Source organism: Terrapene carolina, unplaced genomic scaffold (genome assembly GCF_002925995.2).
Source record: "Terrapene carolina triunguis isolate 2854851 unplaced genomic scaffold, T_m_triunguis-2.0 Scaffold242, whole genome shotgun sequence".
Lineage (NCBI taxonomy): Eukaryota > Metazoa > Chordata > Testudines > Emydidae > Terrapene > Terrapene triunguis.
Window position 1 is genome coordinate 3,066,331 of NW_020664593.1, and position 23,370 is coordinate 3,089,700.

At 41.7% G+C, this 23,370-nt stretch overlaps 1 protein-coding gene across 1 annotated transcript in view; it reads right to left on the minus strand.

The window, feature by feature from the left end:
• Window positions 1-23,370, minus strand: part of STXBP5L (syntaxin binding protein 5 like) — a 418,796-nt gene that overhangs the window by 102,069 nt on the left and 293,357 nt on the right. Inside the window, exons 11-15 of the mRNA XM_029912782.1 lie at window positions 22,688-22,760; window positions 17,053-17,200; window positions 14,238-14,305; window positions 11,404-11,444; window positions 2,249-2,466 (exon numbers count right to left, since the gene is read on the minus strand). Of these exons, the coding sequence (XP_029768642.1) occupies window positions 2,249-2,466; window positions 11,404-11,444; window positions 14,238-14,305; window positions 17,053-17,200; window positions 22,688-22,760 (548 nt within the window). The remainder of the gene's footprint in view (window positions 1-2,248; window positions 2,467-11,403; window positions 11,445-14,237; window positions 14,306-17,052; window positions 17,201-22,687; window positions 22,761-23,370) is intronic.

The following is a 23,370-nucleotide window of genomic DNA, read 5'->3' on the forward strand; positions in this document are numbered from 1 at the left end:
TAGAGCATAAGCTTTCGTGGGCTAGCCCACGAAAGCTTATGCTCTAATAAATTTGTTAGTCTCTAAGGTGCCACAAGTACTCCTGTTCTTTTTGCGGATACAGACTAACACGGCTGCTACTCTGAAACCTGTCAAACATGAAAGTGACACAATAACTAGAAATAAGCAAACCTCCCAACAAACACGGGTAGGGGAGGGGGGAGGGTAATTACAGGACAATGGCACACTTCCAGGATCCAGACCAAATTGGCACCGCAGTTTTGTCAGAATGGGAGCCTGGAGCTCCTGAACATTAAAAAACCCTCACAGGGGAAGAAGGAGAATCAATTGTTAGGAGCCGTCCAGTGGACAGGTTGAAACAGAGGGAGACTCTGGGGAAGGAGTCTGAAGAAGCTGGACCCTTCCCCAGATCCAGGGAATGGTAAGCCTTAGGGAGGTGCAGGCATGCATAGAGACTGGATTATTGTTTTAAGATTTGTTTTCTCTATAATGCTGTGGTTCTAACTAAATAATATGTTGGTTTAGGAAAGCTCTTTGGTCACTCTATTAACCACTGGTCATTGCTATCAGAGGGAACAGAACTCCAGGTGCTGAGACTAAGTTAGATCTGCTGAGATAATCATGGGTAGAATCTGGAGAATGCAGCCCAAAGCCCAGTCTGAGAGTGGGAGAACTGAGGGCTTGGCTACACTTGCAAGTTAGAGCGCATTAAAGCAGCCCCAGGCACCCTAACCTCTGACGCGTCCTCACTGGCAAGATATGTAGAGTGCCTGGACTCTGCAGCTGGAGCGCTCCTGGTAATCCACCTCCACGAGAAGCAAAAGGTTGCTGCACCCTGGCTGAAATGCCCGGGTGTCAGTGTGAATGAGGTGTTGCATTACTGTGCTGTGATTGGCCTCTGGAAACGTCCCATAATCGCCTGAAGTCAAGTGGCCACTCTTGTCATTGTTTTGAACTCAGCTGCCGGAATGTGGATATCCCCTTTCAAAGCTCCGTTTCTGATAGCCGGCATGCTTATCTGCTCCGGGACAAAGCAAACCATTACTGTGGAATGCTGTGTGTGAGAGAGAGAGACAGGGGGAGGGGGGTCTGCTGCTGTCTGAACTTACAAGACAGCATGCTGACACACTCTCTGTACCCCAAAACACACTGTCTCTCCCCCCACATACACACAACACACTCCCTGTCACACTCCACACACACCCCCATTTGAAAAGCATGTTGCAGCCACTTGCACGCTGGGATAGCTACCACAATGCACTGCTCTTTGTGGCATTGCAAGAGCTGCTAATTTGGCCATGCCAGTGCGTTTCCAGCTGACAGTGTAAAAACACGGCAGCATTTTCCCTGCTGCGGTCTCCGAAGGCTGGTTTAACTCCCAGTGCTCTAAATCTGCAAGTGTAGCCATGCCCTGAATGATTCACAGAGGTGAAAGCTTAAGACCTGAAACCTGAGGGAGATGCACTCGAAGGGACCAGGAAGGATCAGAGGGGCAGTTAGCCCAATATTCGTGACAATAATGTTGACCGTTTAGATATAAATCATCTGCCACTTCCAGTAGTGTCCACTTTTTTGCAGAAACAAAGTCAGCATTAGTTGATTAAAATATATTAAACCAGGAAAAAAAAAACACTTTTACTTTGTCAAAGACTGGAAAATGTTAGATTCTTTTGTATTACAAGCACTATGAAGATAAACTAAAATAAAGCCTTCAAACTCCTGAGTTAAAAGAGAGTGATATTATCATGCAATGAAATAAATTAATGTTTAGTATCAAAGTAGCACAGATAACTTATCTTGTATATCAGTGTAAAATTATTTACTGAGAATATTTGGTCTGTTCTTGGGTGCCAAAAATGTACCTTGGATGATAAAAACACATATGGTACCGCACCAAGTATTTCTGGAGCAAGCAACTAAAACACAGACCCATCCCGATGGCTTGGAAACAGCCTAAGTCTTGACTTATTACTATATTTTATTCCTATTGCGAAAGGTTGGAATCCTGGCCCCACTAAAATCAATGTGAGTTTTGCAATTGGCATTAGTGGGCCTAAGATTTCACCCACAATGTTTAAACATGAATGCTCCTAAATTTATACTTAGGAAGCTTAATAGAAGTTTTATTCAGGTACATAACTATGGATTGAGCAGCCTCACACGAGGCACTCAAATTTGAAAATGATGGCTTATATTATTTACTCTTTTCAACCAACATCATATGTGAGCAAAATTCTTAATAACTTACCACTATTTCAGTATTCACTTCGTGTTTGCTGAATCTGTAAACAATAACATATGCAGAGACTCCCGCCACACAGAATATTCGGCTTTCAGGGCACCAGTACATCATCTGAATGGCAAAAGGATCTTCTTCTACAATCTCAGCTGTTGGTTTTCCTTCCCCTAGCTTCTGTTTTTCAAACACTTTTGAGGTTTTTAACTTGTACAACATCTGTAGAGTTACTGCAAAATAGTACAACATATCTACAATTATTGTTTAACATTAAACAAACCTATACCTCACCTCTAGTTATAAGGTGTCTTAGCTGCTACTGTTTTTCAGTCAGGACATAGCATAACATGATATGAAGGCTCAACTTAACAGAATAATAGAGGGTAATGCTAAGCTTTATGTGTCATATTTCCAGTAATGGATATTTGTATATGGGTCATTGTTAGCACTCTTTTCTGGACCAGAAGGGCAAAAGTCCTGAGTTTCAGTCACACACCTAGACGTAGGCACTTACTCAACACTGATGTTGCAGTGCAATACTGGGGAGATGCTGCGCTGCATGCTGCATTGTTGGCGCTACCTTCCCTATGAGATATTAAACTGGTGTCTCTTTTGCCTGTCTGTAATTGTTGTCTTGGTAGAAATTAGAGATCCCATGGCACCTTTCAGGGGAAAAAATAGGAGATAATTCTGGTGACCTGGCCAGCTCCAAGGCTGTGTGATAACACAATCGTTGCTCTGTCTTCAGAATCGTTGCTGTTTGATTCATTATGTTGTAAAATGCTTTGAATATCTTAGCTATGAAATCATAATTTAATATTTACAGCATTTTTATATGTTAGTGTTTTATATTTATAGCGTTATATAGATTGGTAATGTCCAGAAGCCCCAGTCAGGATTGTGCTGCTCATGGCCCCCGTCCCAAAGACATTACAATCTAAAAGGTATGAAATGTGCTACAACTAACCACGTTCTATTCTATTTGCAAAATCTTTTACATCAGTGTGGATTATGGAGAAAAAACATAGCAACCATATTTTCCTGAAATGTTTCCACCGTCAGGCTCAGATTTGGAGTGAGGTGCAATTTGTATCTTTGAAGATCCTGGGGCTCACATAAATGTTTGTGATGAATCATCAAACAAAACCTTAAACTGTATTAAGATCATTTCAACTAAAACTTTGTAACCAGAAAACCTTAAACACAGGCACAGCAAGCAAAGCATGTATTTAAGAAGCAGGACTAAGAAGTGTTGTGCAAATAACACATTTTTCAATTTGGTGTCCAAACCAAAAAATTGAAAAAAAAATTGTTTTGAGTTGAATGAAATGTCTGGTTTGATCCTAAACAAAATGTCTGTTTCATTTTCAAGTTCTGTTTTTTTAAATCTTTTTTTAAATAAAATTGAAGCAAAATTTAAAACAAAGAGCCATTTCAAATTGAAAAATCAAAACATTTTGTTTTGAAAATGTCAAAACAAAACATTTAGACTTTTCTGGAATTCCCCCTCCTCCCCCCCTTTTTTTGACCAAAAGAATTCAGTAAATCATACACAAATTTGCAAAATGTTTTGGTCAATCTAAATATGCATTTTTTGGCCAAATAATAATAATAATAATAATAATCTGAAAAATTTTGCCCAGTTCTAGGATTAAGAGCCAGACCCCAGCTGAGCACTGGCATATTCCATTGGCTTTAGTGGAAGCTTGGGTGTTGAGGAGCACCCAGGCCCAGGCCCAGGCCCAGGCCGAAAGCCTTTCACTTCTAAGACACAGCTTCAACTTATATTGCTATAGTACCTACAAGAAATAGCTTCTAGTCACTTAAGCTTATTCCCTGCTAAAAGGATAACAACCCCCAACCCCAACACATAAACATATATGTTCCTGAAAAGAACACAAACCTTTCCCCCAGTTACTGAAAGTGGTATCAGGTCCACCAATGGAAACAAAAGGGCTACTGTGTTTCTACATAAATCCCCTAAAAGAGGCTGCATTACAGCACTGGTAGATTGGTTCACAAGTACAGTATATGCTAAGTATTTTGGGATCCCACAAGGCTAAATTGCATGGTTTTACACCAGCAATTATACCATACTTGCACAGAGAATGTACACACTTTGTGCTTAAGAAACAGTGAACAGGCATAGCCATCAAACCTTACTCTTACCCCTTTTGACCCAGGCAATTTGCCAAATTTGGGATGTTGTCAGTCGTTCAAGTTAAAAGGAGAAATTGATTATGTAGTCAGATATTTTCTTTTATGAAATCTTGTTTATTTACAAGGAATGAACAAAATCCTGTTTTTCCAAATGCAGGAGGAACCAAACAAAAGGAGATAGTTTATTTTTGCTTATCGCCCCAAACCTCTTCAGACAGCACCAGACCCAAAAGCTTTCCCGCTAGTCTTCTCTTAGGGTCACACACTGTGCTTGTTCAGGATGTCTCTCTCTCTCTCTCTGTCAGACAATACCCAGTGAACCCCTCTGCCCAGTTCATTCAAAATTTTGGGCAGCCATGTATTAATCTTTGTTTTGGGCAGAGACACGTACCTGTGTTTTGAGTTTGGAGACTGCTCTTATTTCAGCCACATCTGTCATATTATTTTTATATACGGGAGGCTGTAGGACTGCTCCTCACAAGTCAGGCTTCTGCATCAGATATAAACTGACTACATAGCTTACTTCTCAGAGAGATACATACCAGATGTGTTCACCGTAGTGATCCTTTAATGCTGTGCCAGGTATGGCAAAGGTTAGCCTTAAATAAGATATTTTACACACAGTGCCACCTAGTATAGTACAGTTTAGCATTCCATTACATCTCCCCCTTTAAGTTCTACATTCCTATCATTTACAAAGTATACAACATCACACTACATTTGAAGTTAAGTACATGTCAGTCTGTTAAGTGTCTCTGAATCATACTGGTTTTCTACTTGAACATGTAACAACTTGGTCATCTGGCTTTCCATAGGTTGCAATGACTGGCTGTGGTTGGTTTGGAATCTCCGAGTCTTCTTCTTGTTCTGCATCCACCATCTGAAGAGTTTGCTCTGTAAATTGTCCTTTCAGATGAACAAATTGTATATGTTGATGGTTTTCTGTTGAACTCTCCACTATCAGTCTCATTCACATATGATTTGAGTGCTCAATGTCCATCCTTTGTCTTCGTCCAATTAGATGCGAACATAGTAACCAAGTTCTAGATCCAGCAGTTCTTTTATTCTTTTTATCGGATTTGGCTACTTTTAACATGTCTGTCCACTTTGGAGATAGATTCCTTTTCAAAGTCGGAACAGTAGTTCTGAGTTGTCTTCCCATCAGAGTAGTGTTGGACTATATCTAGTAGCTGCAGTTGGTGTTGATCAGTAACTCCTGCTGTAGGATTTTCTTGGCTGACTGCACAGCTCTCTCAGCTTCTCCATTTGCTTCTGGGTCATGTGGGCTGCTAGTAATATGATCAAAATCATATTTAATTCAGAACTTAAATTTTGCTGCAGTGAATTGTAGTCTGTTGTCTATTACTAGTTGTTCTGGAATATTGAAATGAGCCAAAGTGTACTTCAGTTTCTTGGTATCACTGCGGCACGTTATGTCTTTCAAGTTCATTATTTCTATATACCTGGAAAAAGAGTCCACCATGACCAGATAATAATGTCCTCTGAATTCACATAAATCTGCAGCTAATCTCTTTCGAGGTGTCTCTGGTAGGGGAGTTTGTACACGGTATGGTTCAGCTTTTTCTCTTAAGTTGTTTTGTACTGGATCGCCTTTCAAAAGTCCAGTAGCATCAACTCCTTTATTGGGTTCTTCCCCCTTTATCAATAGGGCCATCATAGCTGCTACATTGTGATCCCATGCACTGTGAATGCATAGCTTTTGTCTTAGTAAGTTGTTTCTGTGATGAACTGGCCCATGCAGTTCAGAATACTGTCAGAACTGTGTCAGGCAATGTCATCTGTGGGAAGGGTTTAAGGTGACTGTAAGTCCCTTCTGAGATGACTGTGATGTCAGCTCCTGAAATAATTTTAAAGTCAAAAGTCTTGCCATGAATATTTAGTTTCACTCTCCAAGCAGGTTCAGTATTGTCACTAGTGATGGATCCCAGAAACAATGGCTCTTGATTGTCTTAATATGTGTCAACTCCCTGACTGCTTTGGTGTGGCAAACAGCTGCAAAGTACATTATACCTTGCACCTCTGGCTGAACATGCGCCTTCTCTTGGGATATAACTTTTCCATACATTGTGCATGTATGCTGTCATTTGTCTGTCAGCCTAGGAGCTCTCTCCTTGCCTCAGGGGTTTTATGATAATGACTTTTAGTGCTCAAGTGTCTGCTTACAACTTCTAAGTTAGTTTCAAGTTATTTAAGTTGCTCCCCTGCCTTTCATTCTGCTGTTTGACTAGTTCAGTCTGCTTTGCTATCTATATAGCTATGGCTAGGGTTAAATCTGTCATCAATTGCAGCTGCTGTGAAAGATTTTTATCTGTTAACTCAATAACCAGCCTGTCTCTGATATTTTTATGTTCTGTAGTACCAAAATCACAGTTTCCAGCCAATGCATGAAGAGCTCTTATAAAACATTCAACTTTTCCCCTTGGTTCTTGAATTCTTTGGTGAAAACCTGTTCTTTCATAAACCACATTACTCTGAGGCAGTGGTTTTCAACCCATGGGCCGTGGACCACACGTGGTCCAATCTGCACACAGCTGAGGCCCAGATGTGTGCTAAAGGGCGGCAGGGTCCAGGGCCTGGGCTGCCACATGGCAGGGTCCAGGTCGGGCTGCCGCCCGGCCCCACACAGCAAGGTCCAGGGTTGGGGTTGCTGCCTGGCCCCGCACACTGGGGATCAGGGTCCCTGCCACCCAGCTCCGCCACCAGGGCTCTGCTCCTGGCCCCATTCTGTGGAGGGATCTCTGGGCTGGGGTTGCTGGGCATAGCAGTGTGTGTGGGGAGGGTTGGGGGGTGCTGTGGTTCCCAACCTGTGGCCCAGGTAACACACTATGGGCCACATATACGGCTCACAATTATTAATAGGTTGAGAACCACTGCTCTGAGGCATAAAGTCTGCATCAAACATAGCCAGAACCCCTTCATAGCCATGTTTGCAATTGTCTTCAGTAAAGTCAAAGGATTTAAAGATATGCTCTGCCTATTTCACCATAGCATAAATTAAAGATACCTGAATATCTCCAGATTCCTGATGGAGCTTTGTAGCAATTCAAAATCTTGCAAAATATTGCTTCCAGTCTGTCCATTGTGAAGGTTTGTCAAAGCTAAAGTTCTCTGGGGCATTGAAGAATGCCTGTTGATGAAATCCTGCAATCTTTGTTGCTTTATTCCTTCTGTTTGCAACTTTTGTTGCTTTGTTTTTTCTGTTCATTCTCCTCTGGCAGTAGTTTACTTCTGATACTATGTCATGTTGTTGTTGCTGGAGTCCCCATTGTAGTTGATGTATAACAGTCAGTTTGTTTCAGTGACTTCTTGTAAAAATGTAAATAGATGAGGGATTTGCAGATGTCCACAACTTTCTTTCTTCTCCCATGCTTCTCTTTGGCTTTTTCTGTTTTGTTATTCTCAGTGGCTTTAACTGCAGACCAATAGGTCAGCCACCATCCTGATCTATCGGCAGCAGAAGCTTCTTCTACATGGGAGGTTGCCGGGCTGCTACTAGCAGGTCAGGATTCTGTATCAGATATAGACTTATTACAGATCTTACTTCTCAGAGATATACACACTAGATGTGTTCACTGTATGATCCTTTAGTGCTCTGCCAGGTCTGGCTAATGTTAGCTTATGTAAGGTATGTTACATACAGCGCCACCTAGAGGCTGAACAGTATAATACAGTTTAGCATTCCATTACAACTTTATATTCATCCTGGAATGTAAGGTGGTGATTATGCCCAAGCCATAACAAAGAGGTTTAACCCAACCCACAATGATACAACATCCATCAAAGTTTATTTGCTAACATTGGGAAATTTTCAAAGCACAACGGGCTGTTATGGGTAACATTTTCAAAAGTGCCTGAGTGACTTGGGAGACTAAGTACCATTGACTTTCATTGAGGCATAAGCCCCTAAGTGCCAAAGTCACTTTTAAAAATGGAACTTGGGCTTCTAAATCACTCAGACACTTTTGAAATTTGTACCTTATGTGCCTTAGTACCATTGAAAACCAACGGGAATGGATGCCTAACTCCCATTTGTGCCTTTGAAAATCTCCTCCTTTATAATTAAGTTTACATATGTACAATAAAATACATACACACACACGGTGTTACATACATCATATGGGGCAGACTGTGACCCAGCCTAATACAGCAATGCAGGGAGCTCTTTTCTATCTTACGTGGCCATGTTAACATTCCCTGCAGTGTGGCCCAAGTGCAGAAGGGTGATCAACGGTTGGGCACATACTACTACTCTCTCCACTCTTGGCAGATGGGGTGGGGCGCTTGGCTCTGCCCTCCTTCCAACGTGCTGGTCAGCAGAGCAGCCACAAGGGGGCAAGTAAACTACACTTTTTTTTAATCATCAACTTTCTCCCTGGAGCAATGCAGCTATTCACTGCAGCATACTTAGGGCTGGGTCTAAAGCAGGGGCGGGCAAACTTTTTGGCCCGAGGGCCACATTAGGGTTGCAAAACTGTATGGAGGGCCGGGTAGGGAAGGCTGTGCCTCCCCAAACAGCCTGGCTGCCCCCCTCAGAACCCCCGACCCATCCAACCCCCCTGGCTCCTTGTCCCCTAACCGCCCCCTCCCAGGACCCCCCCGCCTCTAATTGCCCCCCGGGACCCCACCCCCTATCCAACCTCCCTGCTCGCTGTCCCCTGACTGCCCTGACCCCTATCCACACCCCCTCCCCCTGAGAAGCATCCCGGGACTCCCATGCTTATTCAACCCCCCCCCACCCCGTTCCCCATCCCCTGAGTGCCCCCCCCAGAACCACCGCCCCATCCAACCGCCTCCTGGTCCCCATCCCCCAGGACTCCCTGTCCCTTATCCAACCCCCAAGCCCCGGCCCCTTACCATGCCGCTCAGAGCAGCATGTCTGGCCACTGCGCCGCCCGGTCGGAGCCAGACACGCTGCTGCACTGCCCCGCTGCACAGCCCCGCCGCCCAGAGCGCTGCCCGCGCGGCGGTGAAGCTGTGGGGGTGGGGGGACAGCAGGAGAGGGACTGGGGGCTAGCCTCCACGGCTGGGAGCTCAAGGGCCTGGCAAGACGGTCCGCAGGCTGGATGTGGCCCACGGGCCGTAGTTTGCCCACCTCTGGCCTAAAGGCTCATTTTATCACCACATATGATATTTTACTGCACCCATTTTCACTGTATTACAACTTTCTGAACAATCCTCCTTTGGGGCTAAGTTCTTATATGCTTAGCTTCTTTGCCAATTTTTGTGGAAAGCTTGAATAAAACCCCTCAGCCATTTCTGAGTTAAAGGTAAGTGGAAAAAAATCTCTTTTCAAAACTCTTTTCTTAAAACTTCAGATTTTTTTTTGCTCAACAATGGCTGAAGAAATATACTCCAAACTGGACATGTGCCTGGTCCTACATGAGAAAGAGTCTTTTTGATAGATACATTTTGAAAAAATAAATGATGTATTATTGAAAGATAATTTCTCAGCATGTTCGGTGGGCATCTGGTAAAATTCTAGAAAGCTAACAAAGCCTCACCTCCCAGTATTGCATTACTTGTGCAAGGAGAATCTCCCCTTTCCTCCTGTCCAACCTGTCACATGTAGAGGTTGCTGCTAGACAGGAGAAAGACTACTGCCTGAGAAAGACTTTATGGTCTAGTTGATAACAACTTAGTAAAATCACCTCAAAACATTAATACCATGTATAGGAAAAAAACAAACAAACAAAAAGACTGATTGAAAACTGAAATATTTTGATTCATAAAAGTGCTACAAGTACCTCATGAGAATTTTAGTTCAGGCACCTTATGCTGTCATTCTGGACAGACTACATCTCCCATGATGCACCATATCTAAAGACTATGATGCACCTCTCCCTTCAGCAAGAAGAAAGAAACTGATGCATCATGGGAAATGTAGTTAAGCCAGAAAGCTCAGGTCATAAAGGAGAATGGAAGCATAAGATGTCCAAACTACAACTCCCATGAGGCACTGTGGCAACATTTTGAACTAAAATATCAGTATTAGGCCAAAATATTTAGGTTTTCAGCAACAATTTTTTGTCAAAAAGTCAAAATTTTCTGTGAAACAAGCTCCTTATTTTCTGACCCACTCTATGCACAACATGGGACTCTGCTATTTTCTGAGGCTTTTGCCTGAAAGGGTGTGTGTTGATAGTGCAGTGGAAGAACTTTCCATAAAGCTCAGAGAGAAGACTGGTAGGGTATGTCTATGCAGTGGGAACGGGAGCGAGCCTCCTACCCCAGGTCAACATATAGCTGTGTAGAAAATGCTTTGAAGTTTTGGCTCGGGCTCTGAGGGTGGGCTTCAGAGGCCAAGCTCCAGCCTGAGCCGCAACTTCAAAGTGCTCTCTACACATTATGAGCCCCGCTAACCCAAGACTGTCGACCTGGGCTTGGAGGCTCACTCCTGCTCACTGCATAATGCTGTGCAAACGTACCTGTGCAGATTTGGTTCTTATCTTGCCAAAAGCAGTCCACCTACTCATAAAAATTATTCACTGTACATTCACTTTAACACTAAATAGATTATATAGAGCCTGATATCAGATGTCAAGAATCTTGAATTATATGTGCAATAGGATGAACTATTACAGGTTTAGCTTTAAAAAAAAAATCCAGTTACAAGTAGGAATATATACTGTACTCACAGAAAGATAGAAATTAGAGTTGAAACAGACCCATTAGATCCAGCCTAGTCCTAACTCCCCGATCCACTGCAGAATTATCTCCTACCGCATATTTTAGAGTGCTTTGTCCACTTTAGTATTCAATGTCCAAGTTCTGAGCTTTCCACCACTCCCTCTGAGAGACTATTCTACAGTCTAATATCTTACTGCCACAATTTTTTCTTACTGATATTCAGCCTAATGATTATTTTCTTAATTTCATCCCATTATTCTTACTTGCCTACGGATACTATCTTAAATAACAACCCCTCTCCCAATATCGTTATACTATAATTTGTTAATACTATGAGAAAGGGACGTTTAAAAACTTACTGGCAGAGGCATCCCAAAACTTTATCGATCCGTCTGCATGACTTAAAAAAAATTAAACGTTGGTTAAAACAAGATATAGCTACATATAATTTCACTTCTCAGTTATTGAAAATACAAACAGCACAACTGAGTCACTGTATTTATTATATAATACAGTACTCAGGTGACCTTTCCATCATTCTTACAGTGTAGTCTAACCTTGAAGTTAACTATTCATTTGCAATGATGCAATTTATATCTATATTAGAAGGGCAATTAATCAAATGTAAATAGAATAAATCAGTTTAATTGATTTGTAGTGTACACACATACCAAAGGAAGTACACATTGACCGTATGTTATTACAGTTATTGTTACCAAACAAGTGACTGTTGTCTAGGATTTTGCATAATAATACTTTTAATCTTTTATAGAAGAGAGCTCTCACACACACTTTAACAATAGTCCTTTTTAAATAGAAAAGATCACATGGATAAAAGACTTTTTTAAAAGCATTGTTAAGAGAAATTTCCAGACTTTTAATACATGACACATATATCACAGAATAGACTCTTTGAAGTTGCCCGTAAATTAGTTTTTATTTAAAACTGTGCCTTCTTTTTGGAAATCACTGTTTATTTTGAGATCTATTTTATATAACCCCCGTTAGGGTCAGATTCTGCCGCACTAGATCACAGTAAAGCATTTGATATGGTACCACATGAGAAAATATTAGTTAAATTAAAGTGGGGAGTTGCACAAGAATTGTAAGGTGGATAAGAAACTGGCTAAATGGGAGAAGGCAACAAATTGTGCTAAAAGGTGAACTATCAGACTGGAGGGAGGTTACTAATGGAGCTTCTCAAGGATCAATCCTGGGATCAATTTTATTCAATATTTTCATTAATCACCTTGGCATAAAAGGTAGGCGTGGGCTAATGAAATGTGCTGACGATACAAAGTTTGGAGGCATTGTCAGTACAGAGAAGGATTGGAACATTATACAGGAAGATCTGGATCACTTTGAAGATGGGAGTGATAGAAATGGGACACAATTCAATAGTACAAAGTTCAAGGTCATGGACTTAGGGATAATAAGAATTTCTGCTACAAGCTGGGGGCTCATCAGTTGAAGCAACAGAGAAGGAGAGAGAACTGGGTGTGAGGATAATTCACAGGATTACTATGAGCCACGAATGTGATATGGCTGTGAAAAACACAAATACGATCCCAGGATGCATCAGGTGAGGCATTTCCAATAGAGACAGAGAAGTATTAATGCCACTGTATAAGGCTCTGGTAAAACTTCATTTGGAATACTTTGCACGGTTCTGGTCACCCACGTTCAAGACAGATTAATTCAAACTGGAAGAGGTGCAGAGAAGAGCTGCTAGGGTTAAGGGAGGATCATAGTAATGGAATCAGGTTAATGGAGGGCTTATCTTATAAGAGGCGGCTGGAAGAGCTTGGCTTGTTTAACTTAGCAAAAAGAAGGCTGAGAGAGGATATGATTGCTCTCTATAAATATCTCAGAGAGCTAAACATGTAGGAGGGTAAAGAACTATTTAAGCTAAAGGACAATGTTGGCATAAAAAACATATGGGTATAAACTAGCCATGAACAAATCAGGCTGAAATTTAGAAGAAGGTTTCTAAGCATCAGAGGAGTGAGGTTATGAAAAAATGTTTTATACAAAAAATTTTGCCCAGCTCTAATTCTTAGTTCTTCATAACTATGTCTATAAGAAAATGTCTGGCTATCAAGCTGCTTATCTCAGTAAAATATGCTATTTTGTAGCAGTTAGCACAAACCAATTCACATCCAAACTTATGCTTTGTAATTAACATTCTATGGATAAATAAAACAGGCAATTAAAAAGTGAATTACCAGTAGGAGAAAAATTATGAGTAACCCCAATATGGACAAAATTCATACTTCTACATGGGTGGCAGTTCTGAAAAAATAAAACTTATTCCAAGAGTTGGTAGTCATGATGAGTGCTTAAAACCACAGAACACATTAATACTGTAAATATTTCTCCACTCACGCATCTGAGTCATCCAGAATTGCTCCTGAGTCTGTCACTGAAATGTGATCCCCTGCCCCCTCCACCCTCTTCTACTGCAGGGCTGCGTATTACAGACACAATCTAGCTTGAAAGGTAAAATTCACACCAATGCACAGCATTCACACAAATTATGGGAGATTAACACTAAACGGGTTCCAGCTCCAATCCAGCCACAGGGCCCCCAATAAACCACAAAACCACCCCTGCAGAAATGCTTGTGGTACTCTTGGCTCTCCGCCCTTCTAATGCTACTTCTTCCTCCCCAATACCCACTGAAGACTACAGCACTCTCTTGCACTGGCCACCCCTTCCCAGGGATATTTAGATCCCTTCTTCAGGGGCACACAGGCCCCTTACGGGCTTGCAGCCTCAATCCATGGTTCCTATATTAATATATTCTTGAGCTACGGTTGCTAACCCTCCAGGATCGTCCTGGAGTCTCCAGGAATTAAAGATTAATATTCAATTAACTATTATGTCATGTGATTAAACCTCCAGGAATATGTCCAACCAGAATTGGCAACCCTATCTTGAGCACAAGGCTCTATATGCTACTTAAGACTTTATCATTGGGCTTAAGTGCTGCATAAGTACTTCTGTGGGCCCTCTGTACTGGGGGGAAGAAGTATACATTTCTGTTATGTAATGGAGTTAGAGTGTTCATATTCAGATGCCCTAGTCAGCCAAATATATTGTGAGATGGGTAGGGCTGACCTATAGATGTACATCATTAAAAGTTCTAGATATTAACATTTGTAAAAGCACAAACCTTCTGTTGTGTTCTTACCCTGTAATAATAATTTCAGGATATGTCTGTGTTCCTAGGTTCCATGCTCCCCCACTGATTGGCCATTCCTAAACACAATTACAAGAGTTCACAGAAAAGAGTTATTTCTTATGGGCTGGTGGACTGCACATTTTTAAAATGAATAACATCATAACAAATTCTTCTAAAAAGCAATATTACCTAATTTATAAAAATGAAAACAAGGTTGGAACATTATCTTGATAATTTTAAAATATATTTATGTAGATGCAACTTCTAATTTATTGTTTATAATATTATCTGTCCTAAAGGCAGAGAGATTTTTTAAAAAAATATGTAAATGTTTGTGTGGTCTAGTGGAAGGTTCTGAATTAACAGCTTTTCAGACTGAAATTCTTTATAATAAGTGTTGGAGGAATGAATAATGAACAATCAATTGATCCTTCTATTGGATTCACAAGGGCTGACCCTTGGGGCTTCAACAGGGGCACAACAGTCTCTTGCGAGGATCCAAATGCAGGGTTGGGGCCTTAGATGATAAACTCTTTGTGGCGTGCACAGTGTTTTTACTCCCTGTGGACAGGATTGTGAAACCCTTTCTCAGTGACAGCAATGAGATCTCTTGTGAAATAAGATTCTATCCAGCAGGAGTAAGAGGATCATAATCTGGTCCTCTGCAAAGCTCCAGGCATATCTATGATGTTACATACAAATGTTAAATAATAAATGATAAATAAATGATATCCCCAGAACTGTTGGACCAAAGGCAGCTGTGCAAACTTTTGAACATTGCATCGTCAATGTGCTTCAATCCTTCATTGAGGTGACCAGCTATAGGGATGGGAGGAGAATTCAGCCTCCAAAGTCAATTCAGTTCTTGCCTTCCTTGCTAAGGCAGCACAGAATCTTCAAGACCATAAAGAAGCCTATCTTGATCATGATTCCTGCACATCCCAGTTTCCATGGGAAAGGAAGGCAATGTCTGCTCAGGCCCAGTCAAGCTCCCATAGGAGTTCAAGAAAAAGAAGGCACCCAGTTACCAGAAATATATGTATTCCTGGTTAAAAACTATTTTAAAATGTTAGGATTAAAAGCACATATCAGTAATTTAAGGGTTAAAACATTACAGGGATGTTGTAATTAGTCCCAAACCAAGTGCTATAAATCCAGGAAATTCTGAGTTAAGGTTAAACTTAAAAAACCCATCACATGTTGAGGTATGGAAATGCAGTTTAGGGCACCTGAACAAATTTAACTCCATCCTGTAGAGAAACCATGCAATAATCATACTATTCTGACTAATGCATAATAATGCTTGTAGTCCCAAATTAGATTAAACTGATTTTTAAAGACACATTTGCTTTTTTTCTCCCCCTCTCTCTCTCTCAAGGAGGAGAGCTGGTTGCAAGGGACTAGGGTTGTGGGAGCTTCTTGCCTAGTGAAAGAAGAGACAAGTATAGAAATGGGAAGTCATGAATTTGGGGTATTGATTGGGAGGCACAGGACTGTCACTGGAAATACTGTCTGTCCCTGGGCTTTGCTTATAAATAACTGGGGCTATAACTATGCTCTTCCCTCCTCTCCTGGTAGTTTGGAAACTGGGTTGGTGGAGGCAACTGCTGAACTGCTCCCCGGGAGGATGGAATATGTGCATGGAATTAGTGTGTGTGTGTGAGTGAGAGAGGGTGTATGTGTGTGTGAGAGAGAGAGAGAGTGTGTGTGTGTGTGTGTGTGAGAGAGAGAGAGAGTGTGTGTGTGTGTGGGGGGGGAGACTGCCGAATGAGTGAAGATGTACGTACAGTATAGATGCGTGGAAAATGGCTGGGTGTATGTAGTGATCATCCTGGCTGATGTGGAATGGATGGGTGTGGAGTGGGGGGATGGATGTGCAGAATGAGCAGATGGGCAAGCGTGGAATGAATGGAGGAAGATGGTGAAGTGTCTAGGGAGTTGTGTGTGTGGGTAGAAATGAACTGGAGTAAGTGACTGGGAGAATGAATTCAGGGTGTGGGTGCGAGTAGAACAAATTGGCAACATGACAATAAAATTATTTAGAGTTATACAAATATATTTATATTCATGTCCATTTATGCAAATATATGTAAATCAGAATGTATTTTTTTTTAAATGGTGGAAATAATGGCTGAAAAGTACGATTAATCCTAAAAATAAAAATCTGCAAATGCAGACAATGCATCAGGTTTCTGTGAGTTTTAACCACTTGGGAAGTTTGGAGGGCCCGTGTTGTTTCATTATTGAAAACAGCAGAGACAAAAAACAGTCTGATACCAGGAGCTAAATTTCTTAAAGGACCCATTTTGAATAAATTTTACCTCAAACTAATTAACAGATTTACTTGCAAATTCTCAGAAAGGACCCATGATCCTGCAAGGAGGTCTGCAAGCATGGAACATACTTTCTCATGGTACCCTGCTGAAGTCAGTGGAGCACCATGTGGGCACAGGGGTCTGAGTGCCTACATAGAACCAATTGCAGCATCAGGGCCTAATTGACTTTACAGAGATGAGAGTGAAATTGTCTGTGCATACATGCTGTCAAATGCACAAAGTAAACAAACTGAAAAAATAGTGAAAAATCTTTTCCCCTAATAATATCTTTCAGTTATAATAATCTCAGACGTTACTTGTAACTACAATAAAGGAAACAATTTGAGCTAGAAATATGAGTTTCAAGTTGGTGGTATCCCTGTACCTTATTTTAATATAAGTATTAATGTGAGAAGACAGACAATGAAAATCATTTTCCAGAAAATTATGTACACAGTTTAGATTTTTACAATTAAACTCTCTTCATAAATAAAATGTATTTTTTTTACCTTATTGCTGTATCCTTGCTTTTTATGTTTAGCTCCTACAGAATACAATACGGGAATCAAATCTGGAGGACAGTCAGCAAAATATTCTGTGCAGGTAACTGGTGACTCATGAATGTCAATGGGATAAGGATTTTCAAAGATTGGAAAACTAATGGAGGAAGACAATTTATTAGTACCACTGTGACATGTGGAGTAATATTAGATTTTCTTAAATATTAAAGTATACAAAACAAAAACAAATTTATCTAAATTAAAACTATTATTATTCATAATACATGCTATTTTCCTTATTTCATATTTTCTTTAAAACATATTTATTGGTTTTAATCCCAAGAATAAAATGTACAGTCAGCCAATAAGGGTCACAAAATTAAGGTACCATGACTGCAGTCTTTTCTCTTGTTAGTTTTTAGTCACATAAGTAGTCCTACTAAAGTCAATAGGACTACTTGTGTGAGTAAGGGTTTGCAGGATCAGTTTCTAATTTTCCCCCACATCTGTAGAATTTTCCCTATAAAACATAAAGATTACATATGTTTTGTGAACACTAGAATCAACATATGATTTATATTACAATTAAAGGCCAGAATTGTCCATAAAATTATGCTGTAGACATACTGTATTAGTAACCAGATCTCATAATAAACAATTTTACTCAATTTGACAGTGGAATATTAATTCTCCATGGTTTGTACTGTTGAAGCAATTGCAGACAAGTCACACATCAATTTAATTGCTGTTCACTTATATTAGCTTTATCTGTCAAGATAAGGAGTAATGCCTCACACTTAGAGCAACAATAAGCATAGAATGTCATTCATAAATGAAAAATGCACAAGGAGAGGTTACTTACCTTGTTCAGTAACTGGAGTTCTTCAAGATGTTTTGTCCCAATGGTGCTCCTTGGGAGGATGTCCGTGTGCCCATGCACTCTTGATCAGAGATATTTCTCCTAGTAGTTCCTGTGGGCTTGCACTGCATGCCTCCCCATGCTCCAGTATGAGAGAATATAGGGAGGAGGAGACCTGTGCCGCTCCAGTTCCTCTCAACCTCAGAGCATGGTAAATCTCTGAAGCAGGAGGAAAAAGAGGGTGGGTAGTGGAGCACTCATAGGGACAAAACATCTCAAAGAACTCCAGTTACTGTACAAGGTAAGTAATGTCTCCTTCTTCTTTAAGTTAATGTCCCTGTGGGTGCTTCACATGAGCATAAGAATGGCCATACTGGGTCAGACCAATGGTCCATCTAGCCTAGTTTCCAGTCTTCCGACAGTGGCCAATGCCAGATGCTTCAGAGGGAATGAACAGAACAGGGTAATTATCTAGTGATCCATTCCCTGTCATCCAGTTCCAGCATCCCAGTATGAGGAGACTCCTGAGTAGTACCTTAATGTGGAAGAAAGTGCTGAAGAGGTGGACCTAGTATGGAGTATAGAACACCTTCACCAAAGACTGCATTCGCACTGGAGGCATGGAGTTGGGCATAATGCTGTGAAAACATGAAATGGAGTACCAGATGGCTGCCTTGCAAATGTCCTTGATGGGTACATTCCTAAGGAGGGCAATGGAAACAGATTGAGACTTGGTAGAGTCAACAAATGACTCTAGGAGGGGGTTGCATCCCAGAGGACTCGTAGCAATGCAAAATGCACTCCAATACCCAGTGAGATAGTTTCTCTTGGCAAAGGAAACAAAGAGTCTGGGGGGATACCCTGAAGGGCTTAGTTCTGTGAAGAGAGAAAGCCAGGCATCATCTTATGTCCAGTATATGGAGACTCATTTCTTCAGCAGGTGAATGTCCTGATTGGTGTGGAACTCTGATGACACTTTAGGGAGGAAGTGAGGGTGATGATGCAAGATAACTTTGTCTGGATAAATTGTAATATGGAGGGTCAGCCATGAGAGCTACTAGTTCCCATCTTTCTGGCTGAGGTGATTGCTACAAGGAACAAAATCTTGAAGGACAGATGGAATAGCAAGTAGGTTGCCGTAGGCTCAAAGGGAGGTCCTTTTAATGTGTTAAGCGCTAAATTATGGTGCCAGTGTGGGGTAGGGTCCCACACTGGATGGAACAGATTAAGGAGGCCCTTAAGGAATCTTGTTGTTCTAGGCTGTGCAAGACAAAGACACCCTTGACTGGCGAGCGGAATGCTGCAATGACAGAAAAATGAATCTTAACCGAGTTCAGGGAAAGACCCAGAGATTTCAGGTTTAGTACCTAATTGAAGATGAATGCCTGGGGAGAACTGGCAGGAGATACAGAATGTTGGGTGCATCAGATCTGGAAGCATTTCTAGTTCTGCAGGTAAATCCTTCATGTAGTAGGTTTCCTGCTATTTAACAGAACCAACTGGACTTCAGGAGAACACTCCTGCTCTACACCCAAGAACTACCGAGAAGACAAGACCTGAGAAGCAGGGATGCTAGGTTGGAGTGGGTTATGGAGCCTGATTCCTGGATCCAGAGGTCTGTCATCAGGGGAAGGTGCAGAGGTGGACATGTCGCCAGATAGGTCAGGGTTAGGAACCACACCATTCTCAGCCATCTGGGAGCCATGAAAATGATAACTATTTTTTCTTGTTTCAGTTTGAGCAGGGCTTTGTGGATCAGTGAAGTTTGAGGGAATGTGTATAACAGACCTGGGTGCCAAGAGGCAAGGAGAATGTCTTCCAGGGAGTTGTGCCATGTTCCCCACTTGATAAGATGTAGCAGCATTTTGAGTTGGAAGGGGTGTAAGACGCCACATAAGACAGATTTCTTGAAAGACAACATTGGTCAGCTCCTACTTGTGGTCTTGATGGAAAATTCAGCTCAGTGAATCTGTGATGGTGTTTTGTGATCCCGGCAGGGAGATCACTGAGATATTTATTTCCCGGGCTAAACACCAGTTCCATAGCATCACCGACTCTTCGCATAAAGATCGTGATTTTGCTCCTCTTGGGCGGTTTATATAGTACATGGTTGCTCAGTTGTCCAACATCACTCTGACTGACTGGAGCTAGCTGAGAGGTAGGAAGTGAAGACAAGGCACTTATGTGTAGTGACAACTCTTGAGGAGTCCACCTGCCTTGGGCTGTACAATCTTGTAGGTGAGCAACCCATCCTAGAAGTCAGGAGCCTGTAGTGATGACGTGTGTGGCAGGTAGACATGAGAAGGCAGTTCCCATGCAAACTTTTTGAGGGTCCTTTCACCAATTGAGGGAGTTGGATACAATCCATGGGACCAACACCTCTGTGGACAGCACATGGTTGTTGGGAGTGTAGGATGTCTTGAGCCAGGCTTGAAGACACTGGAAGTGCAACCTTGCATGGGGGGTTACAAAAGTGCAGGCCATTGTGTGTCCCCGAAGCTGAAGACAAGCCCTCGCCATGGTTTGTTGGCTCTGTTGCAATGTGGAGATCAGGTCAGACATCATGGTGAATCTGTCTGCAAGTAGGGACACCTTGACTGCCACAGAGTCTAAGGTAGCCCCAATACAGTTGCACAGGCATCAGGGTTGATTTGTCTAAGTTGAGGTGCAGGCCTAGGCAGTGGAATAGAGCTAGGGCCTTCTGAGTGTCAGAGTGAACTTCAAGAAAAGAATGGCCCTTGTGGAGCCAGTCATCCAGATAGGAGTCCTTGAATGAGTGAAGAGAACCATCCAGGTGTCACTAAAGAGCTTAGGCCCTTTGAAGGGCAAGTCTCAACAGTATTTTGCACTTTCCTGGACAAAGTGGAGGACTGTAGCCAGGAGGCCCAATGCATGACTATGGCAGTGGTCATAGAATGAGAATCCATATCTGCTGTTTCAAGGGAGGCCTGCAGGGAGGCTTTGGCTACTGTCTCACTCTCTGTAATAAGAGCTTGAAACTGCTCTCTTGTCCTGAGGCAAAAACTCAATACAGTGAGAAAATGTACTATAGTTGGTTAAGTCATATTTTGCCATTAGGACTTGGTAGTTGGTGACTCGGAACTGAAGAGAGGCTGATGAGTGGCTCTTAAGCCCTAGGAGGTCCAGATGCTTACGCTCGTTATCAGACAGTTCTGATATGAAGTGATGTTTCCTACTCTTTCATTGGCAGCATCAACAATAAGAAAGTTAGGGGTGGGATGAGAAAACAAGTACTCCATAATGTGAAGGTCCTTTGAGAGAGGAACTTTAAAGGTACCATTGAGTCCAGGGAGTGTTCCTCTCAATGAAAAATAAGTTTAGCAATATTGGAAGTGGTACCAGAGAATACCCCAGTCATTCTGGAGAGGGCTGGCTGCCAGTGGACGGCACCAGGTAAGATTACTTCTTTGAAGAATCCTTAGTCTTCAATGATTCCTTCTGTCTGTAAGAGTCCAATCTTGGTTCTGATGGGTCCATATCTTGGGACTGCTCAACAGTGGGTTTCTCGGTACAGTTTCTCGACACCCGGCTTTGTAAAAGTCTCTTTCAGCAGTGCTGGTGCATTGGTACTATACCTGGTGGGAGCTTTATCAGTATCTGCAGCAGGACACAAGTCTCCCTACTCCCAGATCTAAGTGGAGAGGAATGGGGTCTCTTACATTTGGTTGTTTTCTGCAAGTTGTCCCCTGGTTTCTGGAGGTCAGAGCTGGAGCTAATGAAGTCTCTGCAGCTGAGTCCAATGTACAGGATGGAGGGCAGAACTGACCCCCTGGGTCTAAGGGAGCACTCAATGAGAAGTTTCTTCCCTTAGTTTTTGCCAGCCTTTAAACCAGAGCAGATCTTACACTTGGATGGGACGTGAGTCTTTCCAAGACAATGGAGGCAACTGGATTGCCCATCACTGAGTGGGGAATAGACTGGTGACTGGTCTGGCAGGGCTTGAATCCTGGGGTCTTGGGCATATCCTGCAAGAAAAGCCACCAGCCGAGAAGGCCTGAGAGGAAAAACGGGGCATCAAAGAAAAAGGGGGGAAGAAGTGAGGAGGGACCCCATGGTGCTAGAAAGGTAAATTAACAACAACAAAACTAAAACTACATATGAAATGAAAATTAAGAATAAAAATGTGGCAGAAGAATAAATGCTTCAAAACTCCATCGCTAGCTGCAGGTGGCTGAGATGGAACTGGAGTGGTGTGGGTCCACTCCTCCCTGTATGCCCTTATACTGGAGCATATGAAGGCATATGGTGTAGGTGCAAACCTGTAGGCACTAATAGCAGAAAAATCTTCGATTGAGAGTGCATGGGTGTACACACATCCTCACCTAGAGCACCCATAGGGACAATAACTCAAAGAAGAAGGCCTGATTCTGATTTCACTTCCACCAGGTTTTACACTGCTGTAACTGAATTGACTTACATAGAAAAATCAGACAAATGAATATATGCGTGCCTAGTGAAATATTGTTGAACAGGCCTGTCAGTGTTGACTGAAGAGGAGAAAGAATTAGTATTATTAGAATTCCAGGCTGTGCTGCGCTGAAGATATTAATAATTTTGGAGCATCTACCATGTGTGGACATAAGATATTATCTTAGAGAAAATGGGAAAACCTGCTGGCCTACATTATCCTAGGGTAAAATTGCCTCCAATGAATGTAAAGTTTTTACACCAGCAAAATAAAAAAGAAAAGTTTGAATAGATTTTCAACATTATCAGCTAGATATTTATGAAGCAGGAACAGTTTCATATAGACTTTGTACTTACTTGCTTTGTGTTAGGTCAACAACAATGAGATCTTTTTCCAATAGTACAACTACAGCATAGGGTTCTTGAAATTCTAAAAGTGAGGAATCAAGCACAAAAAACATGCAGAGCTTTCCTGTTAAGCCTTTTAACCAAGTTAGCCAAATTATATAATCCTCTCCTGAACAATTATTGTATTTTAAATAAATGATTTGAGATAGAAGTCTGAATAATAACTAAGGACAGATTTGCAAATTAGAAAGCATGGCATTTGATTAGAGTCAGACAGCGATGTAGATGGCCACAATGATAAGTAGCTTTGGTGACATAATTGTTGATAAACATATATGGCAAAAATAGCCCTGTGTAATTATAGCATGCTAACATGGTGTTGAATGAAAAGTAAAGGAGTGGAGTAGGTGAGTCCACCTTGACATCTGAAGGCAGCTGGTATGTTACTCTATCACTGAATCTAATTATCACACACAGGGAGGTACTCTTGTTATAGACCTTGTGATCACAGACTGCAAAGGTTTAACGGGTGTTAGAGTTTTATTGTGGGCAGTGATTGTCCAAAGCTACATTCCACCAACCCCTTGAGATGCACAGTCCACCAACTCAGCTGTAACCTCAAATGCAAAAAGTTCGCTAGATCCATTATTTTAAAATGTGAATTGGGGAGAGTTAATGAGGAGACAAAGATG